Source organism: Larus michahellis, chromosome 6, assembly GCF_964199755.1.
Source record: "Larus michahellis chromosome 6, bLarMic1.1, whole genome shotgun sequence".
NCBI lineage: Eukaryota > Metazoa > Chordata > Aves > Charadriiformes > Laridae > Larus > Larus michahellis.
In genome coordinates, this window is record NC_133901.1 from 10,848,881 (window position 1) to 10,864,935 (window position 16,055).

The 16,055-nt window shown below is 44.9% G+C and overlaps 1 protein-coding gene across 1 annotated transcript in view; it reads left to right on the forward strand.

Moving 5' to 3' along the window:
• The window catches only part of MYO7B (myosin VIIB), a 52,244-nt gene that overhangs the window by 10,560 nt on the left and 25,629 nt on the right, over positions 1–16,055 (forward strand). Inside the window, exons 9-23 of the mRNA XM_074592380.1 lie at positions 982–1,135; positions 2,084–2,160; positions 2,468–2,587; positions 2,813–2,955; positions 4,187–4,397; positions 5,733–5,868; positions 6,096–6,187; positions 9,048–9,209; positions 10,140–10,292; positions 10,811–10,909; positions 11,466–11,564; positions 13,131–13,211; positions 14,254–14,472; positions 15,101–15,208; positions 15,778–15,954. Coding sequence (XP_074448481.1) covers positions 982–1,135; positions 2,084–2,160; positions 2,468–2,587; positions 2,813–2,955; positions 4,187–4,397; positions 5,733–5,868; positions 6,096–6,187; positions 9,048–9,209; positions 10,140–10,292; positions 10,811–10,909; positions 11,466–11,564; positions 13,131–13,211; positions 14,254–14,472; positions 15,101–15,208; positions 15,778–15,954 — 2,031 coding nt within the window. The remainder of the gene's footprint in view (positions 1–981; positions 1,136–2,083; positions 2,161–2,467; positions 2,588–2,812; positions 2,956–4,186; positions 4,398–5,732; positions 5,869–6,095; positions 6,188–9,047; positions 9,210–10,139; positions 10,293–10,810; positions 10,910–11,465; positions 11,565–13,130; positions 13,212–14,253; positions 14,473–15,100; positions 15,209–15,777; positions 15,955–16,055) is intronic.

Below are 16,055 nucleotides of genomic sequence, written 5' to 3' on the forward strand. Positions count from 1 at the left end.
GGAGTGGGATGTTCATAGGTGAGATTTTTGAAAATAGCTAATTGGTTGGTTTAGGGCATGAAAGGCATTGTGAAAATCCTGTTCGTTACCCTGTGCAGATTCCTCATGTTAAATATGTCAGCCAGTTTGATTTGGGCTGTTCTACAGCTGTGGAAAAATGGAGCTAAGTCCTGCCTCCGCTGAAGCTAATGCCAGCTAAAGCTGGGCATCTAGTTTCCGAGGAAATTAAATCAAGCCTATAAAGCTGTTTCTGGAGTCTCAAAAGCAGCATCGTTAAAGTTGCTGGAGATTTTTTCAAATGTAATATTTTAAAAATAGCAGTGATCTTGCAGCAAGAGCTGATGAGTGCAATTCACGCATTGTCCATTCCATAAAAAGGTCTGAAGTTCCTTGGGTCAGCAGTAGGGCATATAATACAGAGCTAGGAGGATTAGATTAAAGGAGAACATATCCGTGGTTTGTTCAGGTCAGCTGTTGGCACAAGCTGGCATGTTTACATGCTGTAGACTGAAGTGTCTAGAAATACGTCACTTTTGTAATCATCCCACTATAATGTTGGTAATAGCAAGGACAAAAAAGGCATTTTCCCATCTCCATTAGGGCGGAAAATAGTTTCTATCAGGAGCAGCATCCTAGGATCTGCTGTGCAGGCTTTGCTGAAGGTTCTTCTGATGCTGCCTTGGATGCTTCCATTTGTCTTCCACTAGAACCTGATATTCTTATTTTGAGATTTGCCTTCTAATACTGAGCCAATCCTCCTTGCTTTGATTTGGGATTAGGGCTTTTAATTGTCCATTGACAAGGCAAAGGGAGGAGATCAAGGTAACAGGCATGGCCTTGTAAGTGTAGGTAGCCTTGTGAAAGTTTCCTGTCCTTACAGGGCGTCTAAACTGTGTACAGGATTTTTCAGCCTGCAAGTCCTTTCTTCCTTGTATGGGTACCAGGAGGATTTTCCTTACCTGTGGGTGTGGTGTCTTGCAGGGTAACTGCATGTCCTGTGATGGCCGGAACGACACGAAGGATTATGCCCACATCCGCTCGGCGATGAAGATCCTCATGTTCTCAGATTCTGAGCACTGGGACATCAGCAAGCTGCTGGCTGTGATCCTGCACCTGGGGAATGTAGAGTTTGAAGGTAAACTCAGCGCTGTCTGTGCTTGACCTTTCCTCAGACTCCACGGTAAAGGCCTAAAGGTGCTGCTGCTTCCATCCATACAGACCAGGTGGTGCCTCTCTGGGTGGACAGGGTTGGAAGGGCAGGCAGATAAGCACCCTGAAATTCTGATTCATGGCTCCACTGCCTAGTGGTTTAAAAAACACCATCTTATTATTATTTTGTCACGCCGTCAGGTTTCCATGGTTATAAATAAGACCTTATTACACAAACTGAAACAAGAGGTAACATAATGCCATGTTACAGTTGCTGATTGTTGTGCTGTGCACGCCAGAGGACACAGGAGCAGCTGAGTGATGCTTGCTGTGGAGATGACAGCACTCATTTTTCTGTCTGGGTTTGGTGAACACTCACCTGCATAAGCACACTTGTGGTACGGCACAGGCACAGTCTGAGACACTCACCAGCAGGACACCAGAAGATCTCACATTTTAGAAGAGGACTGCTTCTCCCGTTGTGATACAGAGGGCACAATGCAGTGACGCCAGCTGGCTCCTTTGGAGGAACGCTGGCTGCTAAAATGAGGGATTTCCCTCATTCCCTTTCATTGTCTAAATTTCCCACAAGCCAGATACACAGAAAAAAATATTTTCAGAAACACATTTTCTGAAGTCAAATACCACTTTCCCAGATCCCCAGTAGCTACTAGTTAAAATTAATAACCTTGTCAGTTTTGCTGCTATTTTCAGTGTGGTGTTCTGGAGTTGGGAGGGCACCGTACATCCCAGGATCCCTGGGTGAAATCAGGACTCTCCTTAGTAAAATCACCAAACCCGGGGGTTTCAAAAGAGGACTTACTACCTTGCCACATCCCCGGAGCCACAGGGTTACAGAAATATGAAATAACAGCACAGTCTCGCACTGTAGCAGAAAATATTAACCCTGAGAATGACTGTTTCCTCATTGTAGCGGCTGTGTACGACAACTTGGACTGCTCTGATGTGATGGACTCACCACACTTTTCAATCGCAACCAAATTGCTTGAGGTAATGGGCTCTCATCTTCTGCTAGTTCTCTCCGTGCTCCCTGAGCACACCGACAAAGCTTGTCTCTGTGGAGTGTTTATGTATGGATGCACGCGTGATGGGCATGTCCCCTTCTTCCTGCTGACGCTCAGGTGGTGCTGGTGCAGATGTCTCTCTGAGCTAGGAGATCTTTAACTGGGACAGCAGGCCTCCCTTGAATGCTGCTGGACAGGCAGTTTGTCACAGCCTTTTTTCTGAGACAGACTTTGCCGGATCTCCTTTATCCACCTGGGATGACCAGGTTGCTATGACTGTTCCGTTCCTCCAGGTGGACTCCAGTGAACTCCAGAGCAGCCTCACAAACCTCTCCATCATTGTCCGAGGAGAAAGCGTGTCCAGGCCTCTGAACGTAGTTCAAGCTGCAGACGGGAGGGATGCCTTTGTGAAGGTACCGGTGCTTACGTCTTCTCTGCTTAAAGATCGTGCACACTTTCAAAGCTGTCTGTCTTACTGATTGAGGAGCCTTATGTGGCAAACGTTCACCCAGATTGCTCCTGTCCCTCATGGTTTTCAGGCATAGTTTGACAGCATTGCAGCAGCATGATAGCAAGAAGTAAGCTATGGCCAAAGACTATAATGGTGGGGTCTAATTCCTCTTTAATTTTTTTCTCAGGGTATATATGGACGGATTTTCCTGTGGATAGTGAACAAGATCAATTCAGCCATTTTCAACCCAACTTCTCAGAAGCCTAAAGACAGACGTCAGTCCATTGGGCTGTTGGACATTTTTGGGTTTGAAAACTTCAGCAACAACAGGTAGGAGACTTTAGATTAATTTCCACTGGGAAGCTGAAAGGCAGATGATGTAAAGGCAAAGAATGAAAAAACAGACAGACACGTGCTCTTTCGTTATCATCCCGGTTCTCCGAAAAGCAGTGAAATTTCCATCACTGAATCTTCCCAATGATGACCATGCGCAGATTCCATTTTTCTTTGGTTTCTGCCTCGTCCTGCAACCCTCGTTTTGGTGCAGCCATTGCACATGTCTATTCCAAAACCTCAGGAATTTTCTCAGAGGAGATGGCTATGAAGCTGGTATGAGCAGGCAGCTACTATGTAAGGATGTAGTATGTCTCATGTCTCTGTACCAAACTTTCTTGTTCCACAGCATTTTTACAACATCTCTTGGGATGCATTTTGCTTCCATCTTGCTCAGTGTTTTCCCATCCCTTTTTTGGGGCCACTTCATTTCTCTACTCTTAAGGACAGGTCAGCACATTACCTGGTCAGTATGCCATTGTCCCACTGCTACCTCTCCTACTGGTGGTTTCAGTCCCAAAGCACCATTTCTATTTGCCCTTCTCTACGGGGGCAGCAATTCTCTCAGTTGTATGGCACCATATCATCAGTACTCGACAAACCATCACCACATATTCTGCAGTCTTTTCCAATCCATTTCAGCTGATGATTCTTGCTTGCTTTCAACAAGATAATATTCCTCACTGACTTCTGGAACTTGGTCTAAGATCTGTTCAGCCCATATTCTATCTTTTGTGTTCTCTCCTATTATCTTATGCTATTCCCAAAGGCTGCAATCCACACAGGGCCTCACTGTGGTGAGCACTCCACAGGCACACACAGTGTGCCACAGCAATTATCAGGTAGTGAAATTCAGGTGCAGCATTAAGGAGTAACTAACAGAAATGCTAGTGCTAGTGCAAGTAAAAACACGTCACACACTCATACAGTCAAGCTATTTTCACAGTTATATGTTTAGAGTTTCTTGAAAGACATACAACATCTTTCCTTGCCTACTCTGTGACACTCAATCGCCAGTTGGCTCATTTCTGCTTATCTTTATCATAGCAGAAGATTAATCCCTTATATTGCTAAGATTGGCAATGTGCAGTTGTGGTGATCATTAACGCTGTGGCATATAGCAGTAGTATATCTGGATGTGTATTTAATACAGACAATAAACAAATCCGTTAGAGCAGTGCAGCACTGGCCAAGGATGACCATGGGTTCCCATCTTGTTTCCCCCTAGCTTTGAGCAGCTCTGCATTAACATTGCCAATGAGCACCTTCAGCAGTTCTTCGTGCACCATGTCTTCAAGATGGAGCAGGAGGAATACATTGCAGAGCACATTGCCTGGAATAACATTGACTTCACTGATAACCGCCAGGCTCTGGAAGTCATCGCTCTCAAGCCTATGAATATCATCTCCCTCATTGATGAAGAGAGCAAGTTCCCAAAGGTAAATTTCTGGTTTCACCTGTAATGCCCGGCTTTGCACACAGCTCACAGGTAACACTTGGCTTTACACACAGAAAAGTGCAAAGCTGACTTTCAGACACATTATGAGAGGCAATGTCTTCTCGCCACAGATGTTCCTTTTAAATTAGCTCACTGTGGAACAGCTTCACTCACTGCTGGAGTGTGCTCTTCCTGGTACCTCGCAGTTGAAACTCTTACAGCTGTTCCAGGCAGAGAAGGAAGGAGTCTAGATCATCTTACAAGGGCTTCTTAGGAAATCTTTGAATTCACCTATTGTTTGAGTATTGTTCTGCTGTTGGTCTGGGCTGCAGCTTGCTCTTTCTTCTCCTGGATCACAGACCTAGTTGAGCAATGTCACTGTCATGAGGAATTATTATTCTGCAAAGGCCAGACATCTCAAACAGAAGAGCAGAGATGAAAGTAGCATCTGATCTCAGACATCCCTGCAGAGCATTTTCAGAGTCTCCAGAGCACGGTGAGGCTAAGCAGGAGTGCTGGTACAGGAATCGGATGGCAATGTGGGCTTGTCCAGAAAAGCGAGCCCCTGCCACAGCTCATTTGTAGTCCCCAGGTAACCATTTGAGAGGATCATGTACAGACAGACCACTTTCCCCTTTCTTCCCTAAGAAGAGGGAGGTCCCCACTGTATGTCCTACATTTAGGACAAGAAAGCATCTCCTCTGTGATTCCTGGAGCTCATGATTTCTCAGATAACGCAGCACTCACTACCCCTAGCACAGGCCAGCGAGCAGAGCTAGCCTCACATGCACCACAAGGGAATGAGACTGTGATGAAGAGAAGCACCCAGCTGCCTGCCTGCCTGTGGAAGTCATGATCTGGGCATGTGGACTGGTATCTGCTCAGGGCAGCCTTCTTCCAGAGATCTCTGAGTCTTTCACCAGCTGGGGAGTGAAAGAACTGTGCCTGCCCGAGAGAAGGAACACGCACCCTTCAGAGCATGGCTGGGTAGGATGGCAAGGGAAGGTTGGTGAGGGGCTCTGCTTGAGAAGTCCAAAGATTTGGGAAATTCTCAGCACACCTGGTGATGTTAGTAATGTTATGAGAGCTTGTGTACAGCCCTAAAATACCAGGCCTTACCCTCTGGTGGTGTGTTCTGTTCTGATGCTTGAGAGAAGGGTGTGTGTAAAAGGCAAGACGCTTTTGGCACTACTTTCCTCCAGATCTATTACACAAATAAGGAGCAGAATTCAAGATTTTTTTACCTCTGAGCACCACTTTTTTTTGTTCACTGAGAATAGGCCAGTGCTGGGGGGAATCTGCTTACCTGTCCTTTTTTGCCTGTATTTGTTTCTAGGGCACAGAAGCCACCATGCTCGTCAAAATCAATTCCCTCCATGGCAAAAGTAAAGTCTACATCCCACCTAAGAGTGTTCATGACACCAAGTTTGGCATCAACCACTTTGCTGGGGTTGTCTTTTATGAATCAAAAGGTGAGCCTACCTCAGATGGATATGAAGAGCAGAGAAAAGGGCATGACCTGCCTTAGATGTCTGGCACTCCAGGGTAGCATTGATCTGAAGTCAGATCAGGAGGTCAGGAGGATTACTTTAAACTAATTTGCAAGTTACTGTAAACGAAGTGGATTTTAGCTAGACAGAATGGCACTAGAGCCAGCAGGCTGTGGAGATGACAAGCTGATTTTGTTTCCCTCATATAGATTTCCTGGAGAAAAATCGGGACACGCTGAGCGCTAATGTAATGCAAGTGGTTCATTCTTCCAAAAACAAATTCCTGAGAGAGATTTTCCAGGTAGAAACAACCACACCTAGTCTGGGACGTGGAACCATCCGGCATCTTGGAGCTGACCATGCCTACAAGGTTGGCCTACTGGCACCAGGTTGCAGAAACAACTCATTTCTCCTCCCTTCCGTAAGGCTCTGGCTGTTCTTGACCTCCACTGTCTTTTGCACTGTCTCTGCAAACCCCTGTCCCTTTCGTTCAACTCATTTCTGCAAAGGAGTCTGCAGGAAAAGCCAGGGCCTGGTGATCATGCTGTAAACAAGCGTAATGTCAGTCCTGTCTCCCAGCCATCTGTGCAGCCATGCCGGCACATGTCATGCTACCTCCCTACATGTTGTCAGCAACTGGATGGGTTTCCTTTGTGTCTGCCTGGGCATCCGTATTGCATCCACATGGACGGGTGTAAATTAGTAGGAGGAAACTGTAGTTCAAAAGGTTCATTGGAATGGGACAAGGCACCAGCCAGAGCCCCGCTCTGCAAAGCTGGTACCTGTCCAAAGCCATCAGCCAAACTGCTGTCATACTGCACACATAGCCAGTCTGCTGGGACCTTAACACCAAGGCGTCTGACTGGGCAACCGGCAGCAGAGTCCTGACCTTTTCCTTCTTGCAGAGGCTGACAGGCTAGCACAGAGGAGCAAATAGCTGTGCGGTTGCGAAAATACAGTCTCCTGCTCCCAGTGACACCTGTAGACACAGTCTCACTGCCCTGCATACTGTCGCAACTTTAGCTCTCCCTCCTGGCCCAGAAGCTTTGTGACAAAGTCCATGATGGCTAATTATCACAGAATCATCTGTGCGTAGTGGTGTAGGGAGCCTTGCTTTGTGACTAGTGAAAATGAGATTGTAAAGCACAGTGGACTGGAAACAGCGTGGGGCAAAGTTCAAGTTCTCTGCCCTGCTGCAACTTCACATACCTTGATTTCTGAGCATTTAACTATGCAGTGTCATCATCGTGTGAAGGTACTTTTGCTTTTAATGTTTAGATCTTTGAGTTTTCCTGTCAAGGTACAGAACAAACAGTCAGCTTGCTATCTTACCTGTTATCTGTCTGTTCTCCTGGCAGTGTTTTCTGATCCTGTTCTTTCTTCCTCAGTCTTTATCCCAATGTGGCTTTCTGCTGTCCAGAACATCTGGCCATGGACAGGTAAACATCCTGGGGGAGAAGAATGTCAGAAGGGGTACAAGCAGCAACAGAGAACTGGCTTAGCATCTCTTAAATGTTATGAATACCTTCAGTTGAAATATCAGGTCTATCTACATTGCTTTAATGCTCTAGTGGTTTTTGTCTCTATAAATAAGGTTGTGTTATTGAAAAAAACCCTTTCCTTACCTTTAGAAAGCACAGCAGCATGTCAAGAAAGGAGACAGTAAAAGTGGGCTACTGCCCATTTCAAAATGCGCAGAAGTTAGCGGAAATACCCCTATTAATTTCAAATAGGTTGGGCCACTGTTGGGAAGCCTAAAAAGCAGGCTACAGAAAAGAAGAGTGAATGAAGTGCCAGAAGAAACTTTCTGTCCTGAGGTCTCAGAGTTGCTCTCCTAACTTGCCAGGGGAGAAAAGTCACCACCATCTCAACAACAAATTCAGCTTTAGCAATGTTACACGAGTAAGACCATGAGGGGATGAGCTTTAGACTTGTGTGGCCACCCCACTGATTTACTGGTAGAGCAGAAAGGCCTCTAAAACCTGGGGGTGCAAATTGCTCTTAACTCTTATACAGCTTAAACACGTACATGCTGTTATCATACCTGTTTCAGATGCTTGCTAGCCCTAAAATGCATCAGCGCTGCTATTCCCAGGAACTGTTTTCCAAAGGCATGAGTGTTTGGTCGCCAGAGGGCAGCCTTGCCCTGCAGCTAAAGCAGAAGGTGGCGACTTCAGTGCTAGAAAGGGCACTTTAAACATAAGAACCAGCAGAACGAGATACTGTGAAGACCATGAAAGCGAGGGGAGCCACTGGACTTTAAATTATTTACTTGGGGAAAAAAAATATAGAAACCCCACAACCCACCAGACCGCCCCCAGACAAACAAACGAGCTGTATTGCGCTGCAATGATTAGCTCCATGCCTGTATGTAAAAGGCCAGTGGAGTCCTTTTGTTGCTTGGAATCTGCACTGTTGTCACCCTAATTTAATGTGCCCTTAAAACATACTAGGAGGTAGAAGCTTCAGCCTATTGTGATGATCTGTGTGAAAAAAGAGATAGGTGGAACAGAGAAGCTGTGGAAGTCAGGAGCTAACTGCAGCCAAGTCCCATCCCTCTGGTGTTACACTATTGCAACCAGGAGCAAATTTTCAACCCAGGAGCAGTGAGACATAAAGCATTTTAGATGCAGCCATAAATAGAGTAGATCTTACCTTATCCCCCAGGAAAAGTGTGCCTTTTCACTGCTTACTCTAGTATTAACGAGCAAGCCATCCTAATCACTAAGGAGTGAGCTGTCTGCGATCTTTAGAATTCCTAGTTAGCTATGAGATGGCAGCAAAATGTCTAGCCTGGAGGTTATTATTGCTTTGGGAGTAGCTGTTTCTCACCAAGCTTTCAGGCACACACCCGTGAATAATAGCTTGGCACCCAGGCCCTACACTAAACACAGCCTTGCTGAGAAGAGACAGGCCTGTGCGGGCTCCTGGGGGTGGAATTTGTTCTACCACAGCAACCCCCACTGCTAGAACTTAGTGCCCAAGTAGGTGAAAGAGCTTAGTGGAGTTTCTTCACAAGAATAACCCCAAATAAAATACAGATGGCAGACCTCGCTCCCACGTAGGTAAATAACTTTTTCTGGCAGTTGTGTGATACTTTTACATGGTACAAAAATACAAAGATTTATTAATTGTCCCTCTGACGGTGAATGATGTATCAGTCAGCATGTGCTTACTCTTCCCAGGGCTTGGATACCACCAAACGGCTCTCTACTCTGGGAGGACAGTTCAAGCAGTCCCTGGAAAAACTCATGAAAATCCTTGAGCAGTGCCAGCCATACTTCATCCGCTGCATCAAACCAAATGACTACAAGAAACCACTGGTAATGCTTTAACAATATGAGGTCTTGTCTTCAGTAAACTTTCTAATGAGAAAAAGCTGTCAGTTGCTGTGCAGCGTTTTATATCTGTACTTCAGCCAAGAAGAGCTGGAGTACATGCTATTACTAGAATAAAAAGGGCGGTAGGATATAGCATTGTTAATTTACAAAAACATTTCTAAAAGCATCACAGAGTAATAGATGTCAAAAAAGCACATAGGTGTATTCCCGAAAGGAGCTGTAAAAGCCTTTCCTGTAACGATAAAGAAAAAACTGGAGAGTTTCTGGCCCTTCAACAAGGGGACAGGCAAAAAACATTAGGATCCAACAATGATCATACTATGCAATAGCCTGAGAGAGAATAGGAGAGCTGTTGGTGTTTGAGAGGGGTGATGTAGCTTAATTTGACACTACAGGAGAAAAGGAGCGAGTTTGGCATTAAGACACTCAGGAGATTACGACCCAGTCCTACATGGAGACCTTGTATGGTGTTCGTCAAGTGATTTAATAATTTTTAAAGTACTGCATGTGGCTTAGTGAGCCTATTTTTAATCTGCGCTCATGCTATATTTTGCATGGCCATGCCCAAAGGGCCTAGGTTGCTACTGCAGTTATTCACACCTGCAAAATGATATGAAATTGCAGTTCTAGAATTGAAAATGGTTGCTACAGCCAGACTGAAGTTAACGGACTGTTTCCACTGCCGATAAGCACAAATTTGAAGGGCTTTTGGGGTGACTTGATTATGCCTTGTTTATGCCTGTAATGAATTAATTTAGGGCACTAACAAAATAAGAACTGCAATTAAAAAAAGCATACTCGGCCATTTTGCAGGCATTCTGAGGTTGGAAGTTAACAGATATGTTCTGAGGAATGCTGCATGTGTAGCTTCTTTCAGTGCTAAGGCTCCTCCTTGTCTGCTTTCCCTTTCAGTTGTTCGACAGGGAGCTGTGTATCAAACAGCTGCGGTATTCAGGGATGATGGAGACCATTCAGATCAGGAAAGCCGGCTACCCAATTCGCTACAGATTTGAGGAGTTCTTTAAGAGATACAGGGTTCTCCTGCCATGGTCTCTTCGAGAACAGGTGTGTTAGCACAAACTCAGTTTAAGGCTAATGTAACTTCTTCTTATGAGGCTTCAACCTTTCCCACAGTAGAAAGTTCTTGGATTACTGCTGGCACAGTCGAGAGAGCTGTCAGAGTAACTGGAACTAATACATATGTACTCACTTGGACCTTGGCTGAAATGGTAGAGGTGCTTTTAGGTCCAGCTATCCTTAAGCTGCTCCACACAGACATCCCAGGCAGGGTGGCATCCCCGTTGCCCACAGATGTTTCTTTTCTGTAGTCACACACTCCTGACATCTCTAACATCCTCCTTGCACTTGAACTCGGGAATGTTTGGCCACGCAGTCATGTTCCTCCTTTTCTCAGCCATTTGAGCTGAACCACTGTTATTGGCTATACTGTCAGCCCAGAGGTCTGTAAGACCTCCTCTGCCTCTGTTCTTTGCCCTTTGAAATGCAGGGCAATAGAACCTCACATAGTACAGCTGCTGTGTTTCACCACCAAGCCCTAACATGATGCTGCTTTTGCACATCAGCTGAAGAACGATGCTCGACAGAGCTGTATCAGCATCAGCGAAGCAGTGCTGGGCAAGGATGACAGCTGGCAAGTTGGAAAGACCAAGATTTTCCTTAAAGTAAGTAAAAAGTACAGTTTATTGTCTCTTCTCCTAAAAAACTGGGTGCTTCACAGTATAGCTTGACCTGCTTCTGCAAGAGTGATAACCCAGAAGAACTGGGTTCTCTTATAAACTTTCTCTTGATTCTGAGGCTGGATCTTTGGTTCCTGAAGGCCAAGTAATTTAATGGACACAGTTTGGTGTAGGAGGGGCTGATCCCCTTCCTGTGCTCCAGTATTGCAGCTAAAACAACGCTGTGCAATGTATTCGTCTCTGCTCAAGCCTTGACCACAAAAAAACCCTGGATACAAGCACACTGTTGCAGGAACCTCCTTGCCTGTCGCATTCCCCCAGGTTAAAACAGTCTTACTGCAGGCAGATTCTCTGCTTGCTTATGGCTACAGCCAGGCACGGTGTGGTCACATGGTGCACGCTCTTCCGACTGCAGTTCCACGAATGCATTTTAATCCCACTACATCATGCTGATTTTGGGCCTCTGACAGACCATGCATCCAGTTTTCAGAGCCTGCGGGGGTGTCTGCTCAGCTGGCATATCCACACTTTATTTTAACAGGACCATCATGATACAGTATTGGAGCTGCAACGCCAAACTATACTCACAGATAAGGTTCTTCTTATCCAGAAGGTGATGAGAGGATGGAAGGACAGGTCAGTGGTCATACAAAACGGAATTTCCTTTGGTTTGAAGCAGTAATCTTTGTGATGCAGTTTAACACGCTCTGTGAAGCATTTTTGAGAACGAAATGGATCGGTCCATACCTTCCACTATGCCTAATTTCAGCACTTGTCACGTAACAGTGCACAGTGCAGCTATGCAGATTTTGCACAAAGATTTGTTCTGGCTCAGTTTCTTTATTTTCATGATGCTTTTCAAAATGCAGGACGGTGGTACATGTAGCCTGTATGAAGATGAAGGGCTGGACTTAATATTTCTAGTAAACAGTAGATATCTGGAAAGCAGGAAATCCCCATGGAATCTGTGCCCTCCTCCGAGCTACAAGGACTCTCTTATTTAGGATGCTTCTCTGATACGACATAGAAGAGAATCCGATAGAAACTAACTAGTCCTTCTCTTTGCCAGAGATGCACAGTTCTTGCATTTTGCCTGGTTTAGTTTGAAATATCTTCAGAAGTGAAATTTAGTCATGTCAAGTAAATGTTTGTCTTCATTAAATGCTTTCCATCATGATTTGTACTTATTGATCTTGTATCCCCCAACCAGAACCACGATACAGGACTGAATGCTGGTTTGGTTTAGAAACACTCCTGACAGTAGAGATGCAAGAACTATAAAACATGACACGAATGCCAAAAAACTTCTCCCTTTTTTTCAGACTCTGTCTGCTACCTAACAGAATTTCACCTCTCCCTAAAAGCTTTACCTCACTTTTATTTTTAAAACGTCAGAGCTATGTGCCACTTCTGACAGCCACAGTGTGACAGCTTTTACCGTGGGAAGTTCATCCTGCTTAGATGGGCTCCTAGTCCTGGCAGTTAGGAGACTGGGGAGCAGGTGGTCCTCAGATGGAGGAGTTAACTTATCCAGGCTTGGTGCAAGGGCTCTTTCAGTTCTAGAGAGCTCTCCTACCACAGAAATGTATTTGGTCCGCAGTTGCTATGAGTATTTTTGCAGCATTAAGGGCAAAGTCAGCTCGGATGCATCAAGGTGGATTAGTAACACTCCTATCTCATCCTTTCTGCTAGCAAATGGGAAAACAGAAAAACACTTTGTGAGCTCAATTGATTCAGTGCTGCTTCACTTGCAGAATGAGCTGAGCCTAGGTGAAATCTCCTAAGGCCTTTATTGACAGAAAAGGTCAGGCAAAACAGCCTATTCTGGCCTTTCCATCAGCGTGGAGAACACGTAAGCAAAGAAAATGCTTCAAGTGGGGATACTTTTGAAGCATGTGGTGCAAAAGTATCTGACCAGGCTAGTCTTTCCGCTGCAACATAATAATTTCCTTGGGCTACTCAGAAGCAGGAAGAACAGCCCTCACTGAGCTTCAAACTTGCTCTGGCAAGATGTCTACTACTAATTGAGCTAGCTAGTTTAACAATAGCTTTCCTGGCTCTGGTGTTGCTAGACAGCAGATAAGGCTAAGATCAGACTGCAGACATCCCATAAAAGGAAAAAAACCGCTACCTTATTCTTTACTATTATCATAAGAAGCAGCAGAAATAACCTACTCTTTGTCCCCTCACCTGTCTGCTTAGGAAGCAGTTTCTGAAACAGAGGAAGTCTGCTGTGGCCATTCAGTCAGCCTGGCGAGGCTACTGCTGCCGGAAGGATTTCAGAATGGTAAGATGCAGTTGTATATAAATACATATGTATACTTTTACATATATACACATACACATATATTTCTATGTGTGTTTATGTACTATGCCCTGCCAGACTGAGTGGAGTATTAGGAATGAAGATACGCACAACTGAAGGAAGGAGAAGCAAGATGGCAGGGTGTAAAGAAGGGTGTAAAGCCCAAGAAGGGCTCTGGGACCTCTCTGGGCTTGCTGAACCTGTGACATTTCTGCTTTCTGGTGAAAGAGTAACCCAACTAACCTCTGGCAGGCCTGGCTCCAGCAACCTGACATACAAGTGATCCCACACTTCTTCTAGTCAGGAGTCCAAGGCTAGCATTTGTGCATCACCACCATGCTATGAGCAAAGTGTCTTCTACAACTGTTACAGTAAAGCTAGGACTCTGTAAAAAATTACCAGAAAAATCAGTATATCAGTCTCGCACTGTTAAAAATATGGGATGATCTTCTATATATGGTGGGTTTTCTGGGTGAGGAAAGCTACACCATATTGGGGGCACTCACATAGTGTGTATTCGTGTGGCAGGAACTATTGCTAATATATCCTGTACATCCCATTTGCAAGGGGCAGGAGGAGAAACTGCCAGTTTCAGTCAGAAACGTTTTCTATTCTGCATCAGTGATGCAATTCCTGTCTGAAGACCAGGCTGTTGTCCTGCACTCTGCCCCATCCTCCACTGCTGCTGCTTCTTTTGGGATTGTAATATCCATCTCTCCAGACATCCCTTTTTTTTCATTCACTTGGCTTCATTTCTGCCCTCTTCCTTCCCTTGCCGTAATCCCAGGCTATCATTGTCACTCCCTGGAGCCACTCCCTAGAACAGGTCCCCAAAAGAACTATCTAATGTAGTTTTAAAAGCCTCTTAGTGGCAGAAAATAAAGCATAAAGGGCATTATCACTTTAGCCCCTTCCAGTGTCTTTACCCACTTACTGAATTTTGTTATCTTCTACTCATCCCAACTTACTCCCAGTCTCAATGGTTTTGAACCATAATCACTTCTTTTTTCTCCACCTTGTACAGGCTATGCTGGGTTTTGGGCGCTTGCAGGCTCTCTACCGGAGCCGGCAGCTTGCTAAACAGTATGCAGCAACCCGGGCTCTTATCATCAGGCTTCAAGCCATGTGCCGTGGTTATCTGATGCGTCAAAAGATAGCAGAGCAGAAGAAAGCTGCATGTGTTATACAGGCATATGCAAGGGGCATGTTTGCTCGCCAAACCTACCAGAGGATGAAGAAGGAGGTATGCTCACAGATACCTTGTGAACATGTTGTGTCTATGAAGGTCTGATAGAGATTTAATGACTAGCTAAGTGTTGCCATAGCATGGCACTGGATGTGGATATTTATTTTGGGATATTTAATTTTGAGTTCTTGTCAAGTATGAAAGCAGAGTTTTAAGCAGATGATCTTGTTTATGTTTGCTTTCTGTGTTCATTATCATGGATCAAAACTTCACTGGCAGAGCTGAAATGTTTTTGACAGAAGGGAGGAGAAAAGATACGATGTGCGTGTGTACCAGTCACTCCTGCAAGGGAAGGTCAATTTCTACAGCAAGGCCTGATAATGTCAATTAGGGATCCATTCAAAAGGGAATCCAAATGTGCTGCCAGAGAAAAGCCTGTACTTACTACCTTGGCAGTCCAGAGCACATGGGAGGCCTTTCTATGATTTCCTTTCTGTATTAATGCTCTACAAACAGGATGAAGCCAGTCTGCAGATTTCTGCCTGTGGCCTGTTCCCTAAAATGACAAATCTAGAACTGCGTCCTTGTTGGGATAAAGTCCTGGTGTGAGCAGCTTTATTAATGGCAGAAGGGGGCTGGCTTAGTAGTTGTGGGAACAGTCACAGAATGGTCCTGTTGTCCACAGAACAAGCACAAGCTGGAAGCCAGGAATATCCGCTTGGAAGAAGAGAAACGTCTCATCCTAGTCCTTGGACCAGTGAAAGCGAGGGAAGAAGCTATGAGATTAGAACAGGTAGGTATGTTGGCAGAGGAACACCAAATGCTCTGTTCCACCTAACAAGATGGCTTGCCCAGCTCACTCTTGCGGACTTGCTAAAAGATCTGAGCACTGCTATATTTTAATAAAAAGCAGACATCATTGTAAACCTATTTGTAACAATGCTTTAGAAATGGGACAAGGCAGACACATTCACGTTCCTGTTTGCAGTATGAGCTGGCAGGTTAGCCAAACGCATACAATGCTATTACAGCCCCTGGACACAAAACATTTTTAAATTTTAAATAATATGTGGGTTTCTGCTGTTAGGAAGTCTGTGTTTTCCCTATATTATCTCTTGTTGATAAAGTACTTAAAAAATTGCACATCATTACCAATAGGCCAACAGTCTATAAGGACAGCTGTAAGAGCAAGGTCTGTGTGACTGCTCAGCACAAGCAACATTTGACTTCACATCCCAACACCACACTAGCAGAGCTGGACCTCACTGTCATAATACCTTTGTAATAGCGTTTCATCCTCGCACCCATTCATTCCAGCAGAATGATATTCCAGTCGTGCCTAACCAGCTTCTATGTTTAAAGGAACACCTGGCTACTCTGGAGAGAGAGGAGGCAGTAGCAAGACAAAGAAGGAATGCTCTTGACAATAAACCAATAAATCATGATGTTATCAGTGACCAAGAAATGGTGGACAAAATTTTTGGATTTTTACCTTCTGTGATCGGAGGCCAAGAAGGACAGGCTCCTCTGGGTTTTGAGGTACAGAGCTGCAGACTGGTAATGGGTCATGGTCATCCCTCGTGTAAGTCTGTTGACTTTGTTGGAATTCCATCAGTGGTCAATTCTGTTTAATGAACTTC